General features: G+C 39.9%; 1 protein-coding gene across 4 annotated transcripts in view; it reads right to left on the bottom strand.

The window, feature by feature from the left end:
- PLCL1 (phospholipase C like 1 (inactive)) overlaps positions 1-20,014 on the bottom strand; it is a 316,303-nt gene that overhangs the window by 26,412 nt on the left and 269,877 nt on the right. For all 4 annotated transcript variants that reach the window (XM_044978470.1, XM_044978471.1, XM_044978472.1 and 1 more), the window contains exons 4-5: positions 11,498-11,573; positions 6,843-6,952 (exon numbers count right to left, since the gene is read on the bottom strand). In XM_044978470.1, coding sequence (XP_044834405.1) covers positions 6,843-6,952; positions 11,498-11,573 — 186 coding nt within the window. The remainder of the gene's footprint in view (positions 1-6,842; positions 6,953-11,497; positions 11,574-20,014) is intronic.

Raw genomic sequence — 20,014 nt, 5'->3', positions numbered from 1 at the left:
ACCTATGGTAGAAGTTATTCTTGCAATCTTGCTTCAATATACCAAATGTCCTGGCAGTATGATCTGCTTCTTTCCATTGTCCTCTCAGTAGCATGCCAAGCAGCATAGCCAGGCTCCCTGCCTATCAGTGGGAATAAGACGTCAGATGGAAATAAATGCAAAAAGAAAATCATGTTAGAATAACGCCCAACATATTTCTATTTTTGCCTCTCCGATAAATCCTAGACAAATGTTGTAAAATAAATCTTAATTCAGATTAAGATGGTTTTACTATAATGCAAAATGTCCATTAAAAACATCCACTCTGCATATTATTGGACTTGGAATAAGGATATGAATGGCCCCTATTGCTTCATGGGGATCAGTGGAGACTCCCAGGCTGTGTGATACAGCTATTCATTAGGATCCAGCTGCTTCTGAATTATTCAGTAATCATTGTCAGATATGCCTCTTTTTTCTGAAAGAAAAGTTATACCTCAGGAAGATGCTAGATTTAGTTTAGTTTGAATGATGGAAAAGGAAGTACATGGCTGACTGTGGTTCCATATTCATTGCAAAAACCTAGCTTTTCTCTCTGCAAGTAGCCTGGGACTGCACAACTGGCTTCTGCAACCGAAGGCAGAAAGCTGGACACTGCTGTCCTTGCAAGCAATAGAAGGCGGATTACTCAGGGCTCCGCTGTCACAAACGACAAGAGTATAATTAAGAGAAAGGTAATTCTTGGCAACATTCTCTAGCCATATGAGCAATATTTAATTACATTAAAAATACTTTCCCCAGAAGCTGACGTTAATTATTCCGCATCATAAAAGCTTCCCCACTTCTCCAATGCTCACGTCACAAAAATGTGAACCAGGTACAGACTGAGCAGATTTCTGAGACACAATGGGAAAGCTGCAGATACGATGCATGCATGTATGCATCTGTCGAGATGACATAATGGATTCTGCTTTCACTGAGAATGAATTGCATTTGCAAGTTAATAGTTCTATGCCTTCTGTCTTCAACAATCTCTCTCTTTAATATGTCTAATCGTTTAAATACAGGCTAATTAGCAGATTCACTGATGGGTAGCTGATGAAATGGTCCCTGAAAATCTAACCACCCAACAAACCAGTCCCTGCTTTGACAAATATATAAACCAGGAGCATAGGGAAGAGACACACAAATTAATATTTGGAAACCTGACTAGGACAGCATAATCTTTTGGCAGCAGCAGTAACATATTAAGGTGGGTGGCAGCATGAGTCTATGAAAATTGAAAACAGTTTAGTGCACAGCTTGGTTTAAAATAATTTGGTTTTTCTTCTGGATAAAAAAGGTAAATGTCACTATCTTCATATTCAGAATGCTTCATTTACAAAATAAGTCACTATTTGGGTATACAAAATATTGGGCTATTTAATCATCAATAAGCAGGCAAGTATTTGATATAGCTGTTAATAAGCTTCATATGACAGTCATCAACAGAGGAACAGATACTCTAATAAAATATGGTAGAGGGAGACAAATGTATCCCAGGTATAATTGTTAACTTCAACAGAGTTACACTAGAAATTAATCTGGATCAGCACAAACAACTTTGAGCTTTGCTTGGATGACTTAACATTCCCTGTGGATAGTGGGCATGATCCTGCAGCTCTTACTTGGGTAAAAATCTCACTAAAATCTGTGCTATTTTTGTCTGAGTAAGGAGCACTGGGCCACAGTTTGTGGTGTTTTCTGTAGAGCAGAAAAGTAATCAAACTTTGTCTAGAACACACACTACAGTCCTGATTTTTTAAACCAGTCTCAAAATTCACAGGTATGACAACTTGACTATTCATTCTGAGATTCACCCAATCAGCGTCACTGAAGCCCCCACAGCATCCACTGGAGAGCTACTGGGGCAGTACATCAGAGGATGCAGTGGGAGCAAAAGGAGCGGGGCTACTTCAAAGTGAAAAAGAGGCCCCTGGAGAGACAGCAACCCTATGAAGGGAAGAGGAAGCTGTAAAAAGGAGACAGACCAACTGGTGCGAACCAGACTGAAGGAGCAGAGGGAGCAAAGGAGCCTGGGAAGGGAAGAGGTGCAGCAATGGCTGAGTGGGACAATCAGAATGGGGAATGTCTAGCACTGTGGGAGAAGTGCAGCAGCAATGGAGGAAGTCTGAGAAGAGAGAGAAAAGTATCAGCACTTTGGGGAAGGCAGTACAATGCCATACGAAAATCTCCATTCAGAGAACATTAGGGTTGGGCATTAGGGAAGGGCTTGAACATCAGAAAATACCGAAGAAAAGTTATGAGCGCCTGAAAAAAGGGGGTTAGAATGGAAACTGCTAAGCAATCTTAACTGAAGTGGTGGCACCACTCCCACTATGATAAAATTAACAATTCCACCAAGCGGGTCTGGTGAGTGTGGTTTAATCTGTGTAGCCATTGGAACGCTCAATGAAATTCCGAACACAGAATTCGCTGTTATCTGTTTATTTTGTTGGAACTCAAATAAGTACAGAAAGGGAAATACAGGCACAGAGAAGCTAAGTGCTTTGCCCCAAGTCACACAGGAAGTATAGTGAGAGAGTTGGGATTAGAAACCAGAACACCTGACAACCGTTCCTGTGCTTCAGTTGCAAGAACATCTGTCGCTTATTTATTTCGTGCACATTCACCATCTAAATATTTCTGACATAATGTGTCTGACATTATTTTGCATGACATGAAACCAGATAAGATGCAGCCTCTGTGGGTATGTCAACACAAGTTGCAAATAAGGCTGTCTCTCTACTTACTAGGCTGCCACTGAGTTGTATAATCTATTTCTACAAACACTTTTATGTTATGGCAAATAGTTTGTCCTCCTACAGGGTATTATTCATATGTAATTAAATTTATATAAAAGAAGAAAGAAAATGTTGGATTATTTTGGTTCATTCTTATTAAATACCTCCTAGAAGTACCCCTGGCATTTTTAAACCAGAAGAATGCCCACGCTGGTAATTTTTATAAAAATACACATTAATCTTAAACTAACTATTTAATGATTTTGCTAAAGGTGATTTTCTTAATGCATCCCCTCTTGCCTCTTTGTATTCAAAACTTACCTATTTCAATAAGTGTTTATGAATAGATACATTAATTCAATATGCCTTTACCTCACTAGTCAAACTCACTAGGGAAAGGCTATTAATTGTCTGACACACACAATAATATAGCAGTACCAGCTACTGCCCATGGGTAATCCATGAAAACCTCCAGCCAGAGCAGACTATTGCTGAGTATATCATTGCTCCTAACAACAGATAGATCCTAAGGCTGATCCTTACATTGATGTTTTAACATACATTCTCTAGATCAGCTCATCCAGTTTAAACAAACTGATTTTTTGTTAGCTACTGTAAAGTATTTTTTAGTTCTTAAATGATTATATTCATATCTAATCAAACATCTTTTTATGGAACACCATTAAGAACAGACAGATGGATGAGGCTGCTGATTTGGGTGGGGGAGGGTTTCTGGTCTCTTTCTAAATAGACCCTTAAATGATGCTTGCATGGAGGCATGAAGAAATGAGTCAGTACTGAACAAAAGATACAAGCAATAACAAATGAATAGGTTCGTTATTTGCAGGGTCACTGATTTCCAGTGCTCAGCAGAAAAAAAATCAAAATGACAACTGCCTGCCTGAAATTTAACATCTGGTGCAGAGAAGATAGCCAAGTCTTCCAGGACATGCATTCTTTGCTGAACCTGTCCTACCTCAGAATGAAAAAGGGTCTCCCATCCACTGGATACTAAGCTAGAGATCAATTTACACTGTTCTTTTAAGCACATTACCAAATGGTTTGCACTTTCAGAAATGAAAAAGCAGCTTTGATGTTAAAAAAAAACCCGAAACATGGCAATTAATCCCTAGCCCGGGTTAAATGATTTTGGTATCCTTTAAAATAAACCATGTGCCCCTGCTAGTTCACTTTGAAAAACAGCTACTGCATATGCACAGAAATTACATTTTGATGCGAATTTCTCTCTCATAATCTAAATCTTTCTTTATTAATCCGGTCTGAACCTCAAAAGTTTGAAGGTTCAGTTTTGATAAGCATCTAAAAGTTCAACTGTGTATAGGAGCACAGGAACTGCTGTCCTGGATCAGAACAGCCGTCTATCTAGTCCCATACTCTGTCTCCATCAGTGGCCTGTGCCAACTGCTTCAGAGGATGAAGTAAAACCCATATAATGGATACACAAGCAATAATATGCACACCAAGGCTGTTCCTTTCTTAAATCCAAGCAGTCTGTGCTGGGCTCACACCCTGAAGCATGAGGTTTATATCCCTTGTAGATTTTTTTCTATCTAATGCAACTGAAGATATTCTTATTATTCATATAAATGTCTGTTCCTTCTTTTCAGTCCCTTTGATGCCTTTTAGTTTCATAGCGGGTCCTATAAACTGAGCCTATAATGCTCCCATTACCCACTTTGCCTTTTTTTTATGGCTGGCGAAAATGCATAATGAACCTCACCCATCATCCAGCCCCACCCTAACCCTTCCATTCCCATCAGAAGTGACCCCTCTCCCCATTCTAATTCCCCAAACTCTCCTTTCCCACCATTACTTTCTGCTCTGTTTCTCTTAAGAACATGTGTATCCTCTCTCCACTGGGTCGAAGTGTATCACTTACTGCAGTTTTGGCTAGCACTCTCAAGCTACCCACTCACTCTCATCTGTAACAAGAAACTCTGCAGAAAATGACATTTACTGCTTTCAGCTCGTCCACTTTGGAATGAAAGTAGCAGGGTGTGGCATGCCAGGTTCTCAGAGTCCACTACCTCTGATATCCCATTTAAACAGAAAGACTAAGAGCTTGTCTACACTGCCCTGCACTTCAGACTATGTGTGTGTCAATAGCAGTGTCTGACGAGGAATCCATTAATGCAAACTTGGAAGTTTTTAGTTCACACCTGCAGTGTCCACATGGGGAAGTCACGGTGCAGCACTGTGGTACATGCTGCTATTCACACCCCCACAGTCTGAACTGCAGGACAGCGCAGACATGCTCTACTTGATTTCTCCAAGGCCTCATCTGGAGACTGTGGCAGAGCAGGGAATTGAACCCAACTCTCAAGGTAGTGCTGTAAGCACTGGACTGTGCCTCCTCTCGCTCAGGTTCAGATAAATCCCTCCTTCCTAGTTTGAGGTGCAATTGGAAATGATTTATAAATCCCATTAAAACAAAACATTGTCATAACGTAACTTTATATTACCAAGATATAGTCAATCCATGACTTTAACCATTCAATTTACACAGTGTAATTCACGGTTTCCTGCTTGTCTATCCTTGCCTGAGGTGTGCACAAATTAATGAACTGTATTTTCTTTTCTGCTTGGGAAGTGCTGAGTACGCTACGTGCGCTACCAGAAATAAATAATAATGTCTTACCGGACATAGTTTGCTGGTAAGTGTGTTTGATTAGGATTTCTTCTTTTCAAAAGACAGGGGGCTTTTATAGTTCTAGGAAACCTGGGCAGTTCCATCAATTTATCATGCTGATTTCACTCTCCTCTATACCCTTTTTGTTTCTTCATTCAGAGGTATACAAGCCTCCTGTAGTTCTAACATGGTGTCCTTCAATGGTCTCCAGGCTGATTCTATAGATTCATATAGACACAAGCCCAAAACTAAACCTTGGATCCAAACACCCTCAAGCTTTGGGCAAGTCCATCATTAGATCCAAACTTTGTGTCTTGGATTCATCTCTAGATTTTACATTTGTTTATTTATTTTGCCATTCAGTCTGGTCAAATCCATTTTCCCTGTTGCTTTATCCACTCCTTACTCCTATATTGTGATATTCAATCCTACCACTTAGTAGACATTACTAGAGCTGTGGGAATTTTTTCAAATAAATAGTTTATTCAATGAAAATGTAGTTTTGGTTGACTCAAAACTATTTGCAGACTGGATACAAATAAAAGCAGCAAAGAATCCTGTGGCACCTTATAGACTAACAGACATTTTGCAGCATGAGCTTTCGTGGGTGAATGCTCACTTCGTCGGATGCAAGTGGGTATTCACCCACGAAAGCTCATGCTGCAAAACGTCTGTTAGTCTATAAGGTGCCACAGGATTCTTTGCTGCTTTTACAGAACCAGACTAACACGGCTACCTCTCTGATACTGGATACAAATAGTTTCAGCCATTCACAATATGGCCAGAGGAGGAGGAGGTGGTACTATTGCTATCCTCTTATAACCTTTAGCCCAATAGCTAGGTCATTCACATGACATATGGGAGATGCAGGGTCAATTCCCTGCTCTGAAACACACCAAAAGTAGACTTGATTCTACTTGAATCACCCTTTTTTCCATTTTTTGGAACTGCAAACAAACCGGAAAAAAATCAGTTATTTGCCCAGCTCTCAATGTTAGGCATTTAGTTCCCAAACCCACTTCCTGGATTTAACTTCTGCATTATACCAAAGAGACCGTCTCACCTGTGGGCTCTAAAAACTCAAAATGTTTCTTCCAAACATGTTCCCAACATTCCTTTTAACCAGTTAATATGGGTATAGCGGAAAAAAGAACCCATTGTTACTACTGTATCCACAGATTTTAACCAATCCTGCACATCTCTCATGTAAGAGTTCTGCTGACATTAGTAAGAGTATTGTTTAAGCAAGGAATTTGCCCTTAACACACAATTAAGGATTGGGCCCTTAATCGCTTAATATAATTAATTCCTTATTCTCATTCTGATTTAGCATCCTTTAGCATGCTCCTACCATTACAATGGTAGCCCTTTCCAGCTAATTGAAGGTACAAGTCAATAACGCCCCTTTCAATCCAATCTTTACTTCTTACCTTCAGCACAGTGATATTCCATGCAAAACTTTCAATGGCTTTGCTTAGTTTTCTTCCTTTCAAACCTTCCTTTGCCCCAAGGTTATGAAGTTCTTCATGGAATTCCATGCCTAAAACATGGATTGGTACATGATTTAGTATATGATTCAGTAATACTGCGATTTAATTTTTATTCAGACCATTCACTGCTGATCCCCAGACCACCCCACACCTGTTACTCCCTGAATTTTCATTTTATTTCCTCCCATCCCTGCCTCTCAAGAATCTGGTGCTCATCTTTCAACTGCAGGGGACTGGGTGCAAAAAATATTTTTTTTAAAGCCCAGTTGACAAAAGAAGTTTTACCATCTAAAACAATATAGTCCTGTTGATTGTTTAATCCTCTACTTCTAATACTCACTTGCCACCTTTAGGGCTCCGTATTTGTTCCTTTATTTTGCTATGTGCTGTCACAATCATTGGTAGACAGTGTGAAGCAAGGTTATGAACCCACATTTCTCCAATGACTCTTCCTTTATTCTGCATTGCTGACAATATCACTACAGAACTCAATCACTGGTCTCTGTGTCTCCTTTCCCCCACTGTCTGTGTCTTCAGCAGACAGGTTCATGTCTCGGAAGGAAACTCAACAGACACGAAAGATATCCGTTTAGCACAGTGCACCAGGATTTAGATTCACAGCTTCTCATTAATCTTAATAGGAGTCATAGAGAAACAACATAGCACTTCACACTGATAAATTATTTCATATACTCTACATTGCCTATCACGGGATACGATTCCTGCAGCCTGTGGAACAGAAACTTTGAATCACAGCCTTTGGAATCCTGTTACATTTCACTGCCAGTTTCTGTGGCAGATATTTGTCTGATCCATTGCTGTCCATAAAAGTTCAGAAAGTCTAAGCACACACTTCACCCTTCAGATGTGTATTTAGTCATGGAAGTTAGAGATGGAAAACCTCTTAATGGGGCCATTTAGGCCAGTGGCTCTCAAGGATTTTCATACTGTGTGACATTTCCAGAGTGTAAGGAAGGGTTAAGGGACAAAATGAAAACAAACCCACCTTCATACAGTGAGTGTGGCTGCTTGGTAACAGCCCTTCAATTTGTACCTGTGTTGTTAATTTCCTCTCCTAGGATATTTTACTTTCATTAATACCAAATCACCCCGTAATGCCTGCAGCCCCCACTACTCTAATAAATCAAGCTCAGTTTGCAGTTGTTTGGTTAGTCTTCCTGTGTGTTTCCTACATCTCCAATGTTGGTGTCATTCCCTAACTTGAACTCTGCTGAATTGACAACAAAGAAGCATCCAACAAGGAATGACACAAAACTTTGCAGTGTGCGCAAAGAGGGGCTAATTAATTAATTATTTTTGCGGATTAAAAAAACCTTTTGAAAGCCTGAGAAAGTCCTGGAATGGGCTTAAGCTACAGGAAGCATCATTGCTAAAAGACTGACAAATGCTTCCCCCATGACTGAAGAGGCTTTGCAGAGCACCAAGAAGGGTTAGAGATGACACTTTGGGAGACTGGTCCTGGCTGGGCAAGGAGACTGGGAGCCAGGGGCAGACCCTGGGAAAAGGAGGGAGTACAAGTTGGAGAGGAGAGGACAGAAAGGGTCACATTTGGGAGGAATGGGCAGAAAAGTCTGTATCCACTAGAGAATATTCCCCTCCAGTCCAGAGCCTGGAGTGGAAACCATGATTTCTGAGACTCACCATTCCTCTGCTGTCAGCACGTATCTGGCAAAGTGTCTCATCCCCTGCTAGGGATGGTCCACATAGAGCACTACAACCTGTTACTGCTATCAGTTACTCTGTTAGCTCTCTGAGGTCTGTGCACTGGATCTAAAAGTTCCATTTGATGACCAATGTAGGTGCTAACATGATGCCAAATGATGCAATTCTTTTATTTAGTTTGCTTTGCAGGAAATTAAACATACAAAACAAGAACCCCTCTATTAAAAGAACATCATTACGTTTGCAAAGTCAAGCACGCAGAAGTTAGGAAGTGTCTATGCAACCTTAATTTGGCCCTCTTGTATGCATTACGATAGTCTTTAATTATATGATCATACACTATTTTTCTACAGGACCCTGCCTCATTCAGGGCATAGGATGGACCTGCTCTGGGAGTGTATTTGGGATTTTGTAGGAGGAGATTTGCCTGTAGCACTTATGTTTCATTTCTTACAGACATTGGGAAGTGTGTAATAAAGAAGTAGGCAATTGAAGGAAGACAAAGGATGGTCTCATGGTGAAGGCAGTTGACTGATGCCCTGAGAATTGGATTCTATCCCTACTTGTGCCACAGAGTTCCTGTGTGATGCTGGACAAGTCACTGAAACCAAACTTTTCACAGGTGCCCATTAACTGTATTTCTCATTTTCTGGGTGTCTTCCAGACCCTGGCATCTGATTTGCAGAAATGCTGAGCACTCTTAGCTATAACTGAAGTATCAATGGGAGCTGTGCTCTGAATATATATATAGTGCTATATAGTGCTAAGGACCCTGAAAAACCAGGTGGCAGGCCTCTAAAACTGGATACCAAATGAGTGGATACTTTTGGCCTTAAACAGCCTATGCCTCAGTTCCCCAGCTGTAAAACAGACATAAGATCCCCTCACCTCACAAGGATGTTTAGAAAATAAATTCATGTTTGTGAAGCATTCAGATGCTATAGTGATAAGCGCCACAGAAACGGCCATAAGAAAATGAATAATTCTGTCTTCAGAGCAGGGTTTGAACAGTGTGCAGTAAATAAAGCCTGTGGCCACATACTGAACGAGGAGAAAACAAAATACTGGACAGCTGCTCATTCAGTAAGCACCACCCAATCTGTGTACTGAATGAGGCGGGGATCCTGTGTTTAAAATGGTATTGATCATGTAAATAAAGACTGTATCATAATGCATACACGTGGGGGAGAGAGGGGGCATTAGAATTGCAAGGCTGCCCTGGAGCAGTGAAAAGGGAACTTGGGCAGAGTGGACTATCAGATCCGTGAAATGCAGTAGGAAATAAGGGTCCGACTATATTGCAATTAGACTCACATGGTCGGCACATGTCAGCTGCTTCGGACTCCCGGGGCTCAGGCTAAGGGGCTATTTAATTGCAGTGTATATGTTTTGGCTTAGGCTGGAGCCCAAGCTCTGGGACCTGAGTCCAAATATATACACTGTAATTAAACTTCCCCTTAGCCCAATCCCGAATCAGCAGACATGGGCCAGCCGTGGATTTTTAATTGCAGTGTGGACTTACCCTAAGGGATTGACCCCTCCTGTTTTACACACAGAGTTCACAACTATAAACTCATCACTAATTTCCACACTCTTTCTTTGATGTGCACAAGTAGCTCCTGGTAACCTCATTCAGAGTAAAACACAGGCACAAAGTGGGAGATGGATCCTGAGTAGTCAATGTAGAATCCACTCATAAATCACAACTGATCATTCCAGCAAACATATTAGCTGTGAGCAGCTACGGTACATTACTCCAGAAGAAACCTGCTAAGTTCCACTTAATTTTCCATTAATTTTAAGGCTATTTTTAAGTCTCTGGACCCCATTCTGTTTCTGGTTATTTCAATAGAGTTACTCCAGATCTAGACTACTGTAAGTGAGAGAGCATCATTTCACACCTGTGACTTTCCTGTTGAGGATTTTACTGTATGTATATTTCTATGATACTGGAAATAGTCAGTAATTATTTTCTGCAGTCTCCTTCATTCACGGTTGTCCCAGCTTGACAACCCAGCTCAAGTGATGATTTTGACTAAAATATATATTTAAATAAACAAATCTCATGCCCATCTGATGGAAGCCACAATTCAGAAAGTTCACATGGGGGAAGGATTTTCTTTATGCTCTATGGAAATAATGAAATGTATATGGATTTAAAGATGTTAATAAAAATTAACATTTGGTAGGGACGCATTTGAAAAACAAAACAGTCTCACTGGTGGTTTTACATGGCTGAAATAGGCTATAATCTTAGCAGAGCAGCCAATTCTGAGTCTCAGTTCTGGTGACCAACCACAAGAGTGCTGAAAAGTGATATGATTGTCACTCTGCTGGCGAGGCCTGGAAAGAGTAGCCTGGATTTCAAGCATGGGGCAAAAGGCAAAAACCAATTTCCACCCTGCTCTTATATTAGGTGAACAAATCAGTAGAATGTTATTGTTAAACCATTCTGTGAAATTTTTCTCCACTAAAGATGGAGGAATTAAAGGAATTTATTACCGGGCATTAATTATATTGTTTATTTAAGGAGTGTGTGTGGCTCTGGCCCCAGCAGTTTACAAATCCAAAGGCCCCTTCGTGCAAACACTTATCACAGACAGCAGTGTTTACTGTAGTATGTAGTTTTATTGAAGACTACTTATCAGACTCCAGCTGAAAGCAAAGACTACATTCAGTAGTGAGTGTTTGCAGAACTGGTCCCTAAGGCCTTGTCCATATTAGAAAAGTTGGAATGGTGTAACTAAATTGTAAAATGAGCATTTAATTGAAGGCCAAAGATGCTTCTCCCCTTTGTACTCCGCTCTTAAAAAAAACTATGGCATGCTGTTTCCACCTGCTTAAAAATTTGAATAGAGTTACAACAAGGTATAGAGTTACAACAATGTGTACAGAGAATACAACAAGGTTACCTGCTTTCTGACACTGAACAATCTTGTCATGAATGGTGTCTGCTGTTTCAATAAGAAACCTGCTCTCTTGAATCATCTGTCAGAAAACAAATGAAAACCAGGTTGCTATTACCAGGCTTTAGTTAAACATCTAACTCTGAGACAAGTATTAAGAAGGTACCATTTAAAAAGAGCTCTGCTGGGTAAGTAAGACTAAAAAGATTACATCAGTCAATCATATCAGATCTCCCAATTCTGTGTCAAGGTAAATGACAGTTGCTCAGGAAATGTTTTGTTGCAGAAGTCAGAGAACAGCTGTTTTACATCAGCTAGACATAATTTTAAGCAACATAAAGGAAATAGACGTAGTGTCAATAGAGAACAGAACTAGCAGACAAACACTAACTTAAATCTACGATTGTATTTGAAAATGAAGCCTTTCTGTGCTTACTAGGGTTTTTTTTTAAATTTGAATGAAATTAAAGAATTAGAATTTTGGCCCTTCAGCGTAAATACCTCGCAAAAACATTTACTGACCCATTAAGGGCCTTGATTCAGGAAGGTGTTTAAGCCCATGTATAACTAAGTACTTGAGCAGTCCAAATAACTTCATTGTTTGTGTTTCTCTTTGGAGGAATTCAGATAAACTCTGCAGCTCAGGCCCAACTATAGTACTCAAGAGTTAAAAAGTTTTAACAAACAAAACAAACAAACAAAAGTAGATGGCTTCAATGGGACTACTCATACCTTTAAAGTTATACATGTTTAAGTACCTTCCTGGATCTGGGCTGCTGGTAAGAGGAAAATACATAAACCAACATCCATCATCCATGTAGAAAATGCTCTGAGCCTCTCTCCTTGCCATCTTCAGTGAAATTGCATTTCTTCTTCCATGCTTGCAAACTTTCCAAAAAGTTTCAAAAGCCCAGTCAAGCAACTGAACTGTTTCAATGCTAACTTTTGCAAAATTGTGAGATGTGGCATGTGTATCTGTTACAGGAAGGAAGAACATGTACAAAGATGAAATACATATGCTTGAGTATAATCTTATTCTTTCTGGTATAAATCAAGAATAACACCACTGAAGCCAATCGAGTTAAAACAGCATAAAACTGATATAAATGAGATAAGAATCAAGCTGATACTTTCATAGTTTTACATCCTGCTGTTACATAAGTTATGATATGCAAACTTGGCCAAAATGCTGCAACTGTTTTAAAAAAAAATTCCTGTGTTCAATTGTGTGAAATATGAACGAATTTATGTCCTGATCCCGCACCATTGCCATCAATGAGGACCTTGCTTCTGACACCAGTGGGCATAGAATCAGGACTTTACAGAGAGGCTCAACAATCAAACATTCCCCTGTTCCTCTCACTCTCGACTATCCCGCGCTGCACAAAATCTTACTTTCACTGCACACTTGAAGCATTTGAGCATCCCATGAATTTTAGAGCTGCACAGAGCACTGGGTATACGAGGCAGCATATGTGGACTTTAAGAAAATTGTTTTGTCAAATAAAGCCTGTAATCTACATGAAACCTAGCAAGGCCTACACCTGAGAGAATACTACTTTTTTATTAAAAGTTATTTAATATTTTCAAATATGGAAAACAGTTGTCCTTACGCTCCTTTAGAATTAATAGTATGCTGAATAAGACTAAAGATATCATTAAACTTAATATCCCTAAAGCAGGCGACAAAAAGGCTGGGGAGAGAACAGAGTTAAGTTTCTTTCAGAAACTAAAACAACAAATACTAATTTATACTGCAGTCTTGCCTAAAGGCTCAAATCAGGAGGGCAACCAGTTGTGCTAGGCAATGTACAAATACAGAGTATGACAGTCCTTGCCCTGAGGAGCTTATAATCTAATTTAACAGAAGACACAGCAAGTGAGTGTAACAAACAGTAGGAAGCACTGGAGAAAGGAGAACAAGGGAAACAATAACATACATTAACATAGGCCAGCTACAAGCACAACTATGTTTTTCCAGGAGGGGAGTTTAGGCCAAATTCAGCCTTGGTTTAATTGACAGTGGGATGATTTTGGCCCCTATGATGTTAAAATACAATGTAACATTTCAATAACAGAGAAATGTTTTAAAAGTATTTAAAAGATATTGGTAATTTATTATGTGTTAATGTTCCAATTAGAGATCAGTCTGAATTAAAATCCTGATGGCCCCAAACTTCCCAGCTAGCTCCTATCTATAACGTGCTGTGCCAAAAACCCAGATATGTAAGTCTCAATTTTTATATTATATGTTGAATTAGACATCTCTATATCTAAATAAACATATACAAACTATATCTAACATAAATATCTCGCTACTTTGACATACGCAAGACACCAAGGAAACAAAATCCATTCTCCCCTGTATTCCTATAGAAGAAGAAAGCTTGATACAGCGACACAGGATAAAATTATTTTTTGTCAAAATATTCCTCCTGGACTGAAACTAGTTTCAATAGTCTCCAGCGCCTTCCATTCTTTATTACTTGCTTGTTCATGCATCATGTTGATTTTTTTCTTTGATTTTTTTCCCTCTTTTCTTCTGGGAGAAAATGACAAATTCTACCAACCCTCTGGCTTTTCTACACCTTAAAAGGAGCCTTTCTGCTGCCAGCTATGAATCACAGATGCGGTCTCAACAATGGAGAGAGTAAAAGTCTTTCAAAAAATTGCTCCTTACCACTGGCCCAAGATACAAAAGAAGATTTGCATGTATTTTCATGGATGGCAAAGAAACCTGGTAGAATTTCATCAATAATACTCAGCACTTATATAGGCCTCATTCAATAAAGTGCTGAGTGCCTCCACAGAGGTGCTAAGTGCCCTCAATTCCAACTGGTTTCAACAAATGGGGTAGAGGATGCCCAGCATCCCACAGGATTGCCAACACACTGCTTTACAAATGATTGGCCTGTCCTCCAACTCCTACTTGGCATTAATTTACTAATCCTCACAACAACCCTATAAGGCAGGATTTAGATTAAGCACTGATATGCCCAATTTAAAATGGGGGAACAGCAGGAGAGAGGCTAAGTCACTGCCCAAGGCAAGTGTCAGAGATAAGCCTGAAAGTCCTGGCTCCTGGCCATGTGCTCTGATCTCTTAACCATACCTATGAGGCCTTCACATAGCTCAGCATCCCCTGCATGTATAAATCCTATCATCAGTAAGACCTCAGAAAATTGCATTGATATGAATGTCCTGCAAGCCTTCAATTTCTATATAAAATTATGTAAACTATGAAAATCTGACACTGCCTGCACCTCTTCCTAGGAGTTTATGGTAAGGTTATGCTCAGACTATCCAACAGAGATATCAAATAACAACTACAACAGTTTTCATGGGGAAAGCTACAATGAAAGGTCAACTTTCCTTTACTGAAACGCCATGTAGAGCAGTCCCCAGCTCTCTTGATGCTGACAGTTGAATCTTGCGGCTGTCAACACCCCCAGGATAAAACAATGAAAACAGGATTGCATAGTAGAATTGAGCCTTTTAATTTTTGCAATCCTGTCTGTAATTTTCATGTAAAATTAAGCAGCCTTTGTCCCAGTGGAACAAACATGAGAAGGCAATTTAGATTTGAGAGCATCCCCAATACACTTGATAGGAGGCAAAGGAGTAACTTCTCTACCGCTGCACTGAGGTGAAGAAGAAATAATCTTTAAAGTGATGTTCCTTTTCAACGGTGGGTGTTTTTCAGAAAATATAAAGTATAATCCGTCAGGGTATTTACATAAATTTACTAATTTAAAATGATTTTTTTCAAATGTCATTCATCAATCATGATGTCTGGGGGGGGGGATTATTTTTTAAATAAAAAAATTCTTATTGTGACATCCCAGGGTACATTCCAGACTAATGAGCAAGGATGTCACCCTGCCCTGCAACCTGGGGTGCCTCAACATTTGTTTGGATGCCTCCTACCTGGGCCGCTCACAAACAGCCTTCAAGCATGCGAGCCCCACCCTGAGCGTCCGTGTTTAACTGCAGCCTGCCAGCCACACTTTGGCTCTCACCAGCCTGGGTTATACTGCAGGGTGACCGCAGCACACTGCTAGTCTCCCAGAAATGCATGTTCTCTACTGCCCAGCCCTCTCCTGGACATCACAGATCTCCTGAGTCCTTTATTCCTGTAAGGGAATAATATGCACATAACTTGTCACCCCAAAAGGAGTTACCCAGATGCTTCAACTTGAACACACTGGATCAGATAAAACACTAAAACAAGTTTATTAACCACAAACAGATAGATTTTAAGTGAGTACAAGCAATGAGGCATAAAAGTAAAAAATGATTACAAGAAAAATAAAGCTAAGATGTTTAGTAATACCTAACTTACTAAACTATATCAGATTCAAGCACAGTTTCTCACCACATGTTTTCAGCAGTTTTACTGACCAAACCCTGTAGGTCATGACCCTCCCCCCAAAGTCCAATGCTGGCTTCCTTTCTCGCTTCAAGTGCAGTGAATCTGATGGGCAGGGAGAGAAAGAAGGGGGTGTCTTCGTGTGTTTGACTGTTCCTTTCACAGTCCTGTTCCCCCTTTGAGAAGCATTTCCAGCTTAGAGCAAGGCAACAGGCAATCTGTGTAGAAGGCAACTTCATGCTGTTTCTTTGCTAAGATGTAGATTTTTTTTGCCCGGACCCCTTTCCTTCCAAAAATGGCCACTTATCAGGTAACGGTCCATCAGCCTTGTTTATACCTGGTTGAGACATTAGATTACCTTTGTCTCTGAGGAACTGGTTTGACCACTCCCCAGACTTATCTGGAGAACATACTTTCAGTCTCATAGACTTTAAGGTCAGAAGGGACCATTATGATCTTCTAGTCTGACCTCCTGCACAACGCAGGCCACAGAATCTCACCCACCCACTCCTGTAACAAACCCTTGACCTACATCTGAGCTACTGAAGTCCTCAACTTGTGGTTTAAAGATTTCAAGGTGCAGAGAATCCTCCAGCAAGTGACCCGTGCCCCATGCTGCAGAGGAAGGCGAAAAACCCCCAGGGCCTCTGCCAATCTGCCCTGGAGGAAAATTCCTTCCCAGCCCCAAATATGGCAATCAGCTAAACCCTGAGTATGTGACTCACCAGCCAGACACCCAGAAAAGAATTCTCTGTAGTAACTCAGATCCCACCCTATCTAGTGTCCCATCACAGGCCAGTGGGCATATTTACCGCTAATAATCAAAGATCAATTAATTGCCAAAATTAGGCTATCCCATCATACCATCCCTTCCATAAATTTATCAAGCTTAGTCTTGAAGCCAGATATGTCTTTTGCCTCCACTGCTCCCCTTGGAAGGCTATTTCAAAACTTCACTCCTCTGATGGTTAGAAATCTTCATCTAATTTCAACTCTAAACTTCCTGATGGCCAGTTTATATTCATTTGTTCTTGTGTCCACATTGGTACTGAGCTTAAATAATTCCTCTCCCTCCCTGGTATTCATCTCTCTGATATATTTATAGAGAGCAATCGTATCTCCCCTCAGCCTTCTTTTGGTTAGGCTAAACGAGCCAAGCTCTTTGAGTCTCCTTTCATAAGACAGGTTTTCCATTCCTCGAATCATCCTAGTAGCCCTTCTCTGTACCTGTTCCAGTTTGAATTCATCCTTCTTAAACATGGGAGACCAAAACTGCACACAATATTCCAAAGAAGGTCTCACCAGTGCCTTGTATAATGGTACTAACACCTCCTTATCTCTACTGGAAATACCTCGCCTGATGCATCCCAAGACCGCATTAGCTTTTTTCACAGCCATATCACATTGGAAGCTCAGTCATCCTGTGATCAACCAATACTCCGAGGTCCTTCTCCTCCTCTGTTACTTCCAAGTGATGAGCTGAGCTTATGTTTATGAGTTCACATATAATGCTGTTATGTGCATTTTGCCACATTATTGATCAGCAAATTACGAGTTATTTAAATGATACCTCACAAACTTTGTACAAAGATTATTACAATAACGGGTAGGGTATGAACACAGGGTACATTCTGTCACACTTGTCTTAACAGAGACTGCCACAGCCACAATGGCATTGCCCTTCCCACCTACATTTGGTGCTTTTCAATTGCAACTCAATCGGACCAGAGGATCTGGGACTATTGCTCCAATGAAAGTAGCCCCCATGACTAAAGTTTCTATAGGAACCGATTCTGGGAGAAAGATACAAGTCCTTTGGTAAAATGTTTTTAATGGGACAATCTCCCCATATGGAAAAATAGTACAGGAAACACTTTTAAACTGAAGAAATTACTGACAAGCTGTTGAGATTGATGGAACACACAAGTGGTTAAGCCCCAAATGTAAGTTTGTATTTTGTAAGGCGGTGAAAGACATAAAAGCTAGTATGCACATGTTAAATGTTTCAACAAACTAGATTTTTTAAATTTAAACATTGCTCAGCAACAATGGAAACGGGAAGGCCAAAATTCTGTTCATCTCATTCACCTGAACCGTCCCATTGAAACTAGCCAGACTTCTTAGACTCATCAAGTTTAAGGCCAGATCATCTAGACTGACCTCCTGCAGGCCACAGAACCTCACCCACCCACTCCTGTAATAGACCCCTAATCGCTGGCTGAGCTACTGAATTCCTCAAATCATGACTCAAAGAATTCAAGTTACTGTGAATTCACCATTTACTCCACTTTAAACCTGCAAGTGACCCATGCTTCACAGGAAGGCAAAAAACCCTGAGTGTCTCTGCCAATCTCACCCATAGGAAAATTATTTCCCAGCCCCAAATACGGCAGTCAGTTAGACCTTGAGCATTTCAGCAAGACTCAACAGCAACATGCCTTGTGGAAAGCATTCTCTGGAGTAACTCAGAGTCCTCCTCATCTAGTGTCCCATCACCAGCCATCGGGGATATTTGCTAATAGCATTCACAATTTGGCTACATGCCATTGTAGGCAGTCTTATCATACCATCTCCTCCATAAACTTAACAAGGATGTTCTAGAACTTCACTCCTTTGATGGTTAGAAACCTTCATCTAATTTCAAGTCTAAACTTGTTGATGGCCAGTTTATAGCCATTTGTTCTTGTGTCCACATAGGTGCTTAACTTAAACAACTTCTCTCCCTCCGTGGTAATTGCACCTCTGATGTGTTTATAGTATGATAAGTAAGATTTGGTTCAAACCTAACAGCACTATGGTATATAGTAAATGGGAAGCAGAAAGCAAAACTGACAGTGAATGAAAAATTAAACAGACTTGTCTCATTTCACTGTCTAAATTGAGTGAAGAGCAATGACTTTAAAATCTAATCCACTTCTAGCCATTCATGTCAGTTAACTTTCCTTCACTTTTAATAAACTAAGGTGCTAGTAAGATATTTCTCTTAACACTAACACCTGAATTCTTTACCCATATAAATATTATGTCTTGTATGTATTAAGAGAAAATTGGAGAATCAATAAAAACAAAGGATTTCTTTTTAGAAACTACACTGGTACAAATTATTTCCTCCTTCTTTATACATTTTTCTGTAAATTGAAAAAGGGAGAGGAAATTATCGTGGCAGCCTTACCAAAAAAATTAAAGCGCTACTCTCTCTGGGAAGATACAATGATACAGAGGGATAGTTCAAAAAAAATCAAATAATAAATAGTCCATGCATTACGAATATAAATCAACAACACTAAAAAGGGAGAACTTTTTTTCCTCTCTCTCCCCTTATCCGTGGAGTCAGGAGAGAATTTTGAGAGCAAAGCCCTGTAAACTCTGTATTCTTGAATGTATCTTTGTCAATGAGGAGTTTTGCCTGAGGAGTGCAAGCAGAATCTTGCCCTCCCTCTGCAAAAATATAATCTATCGGTCGAAGAACTGAAGTGCAAATTGAGTTAATGAACATTTTTAAAGGATTTTCTCTTTTAACATCAAGCATTTATTGCAGGCATTTAGGACAAGAAACAGCCAAGCAGGTAATCGTCTGCCAGCAAGCCTGGTAAGAAGTGGGGATATCTAGTTGCTGACAGGGCTAGAAAAGGGATACTGGCTATGTACAATACCATGATATCTATTCCAATGTACAACAAATTCAGTTTTCTATATGTTGAGCATACACACAACACACTGTGGTAGTAAGAAAGCCTCTCAAGAATGCTGACATCATTTGGCAGAGTTTGAACTATAACAGGTTACAGTAGGACTGCAAGGGGTCTGAATACAAATATCCTGAATTTTAGTTTGATATTGCTCTTTGATAGTTTCTTTACAAATACTTGTGAAAAAAAGATTGTGTAAGATTTTTGGGCTTAAAAATGAATACAATCAGGCTACAAATCAGCAGAAATACTTGCTTTTTGGTTGTACTTGGAGCATGTCTACGCTACAAAATACTGAAAGAAAGGCAACCTAATGGTATTTCATATTAAGAGCTCTGATATCACTCAGGCCATATTTTGCAGGGAACTAATGGATGTGACTGGGGGGAGGGGAAGATAAACAAAAATAAGACTAGAGGAAGGAAAGAGAAAGATACACAGATGGAGAAAGATGTACACACAGAT

Source organism: Mauremys mutica, chromosome 10 (assembly GCF_020497125.1).
Source record: "Mauremys mutica isolate MM-2020 ecotype Southern chromosome 10, ASM2049712v1, whole genome shotgun sequence".
Lineage (NCBI taxonomy): Eukaryota > Metazoa > Chordata > Testudines > Geoemydidae > Mauremys > Mauremys mutica.
The sequence above is the reverse complement of the archived record's forward strand: the minus strand, read 5'-3'. Positions and strand labels throughout refer to the sequence as shown.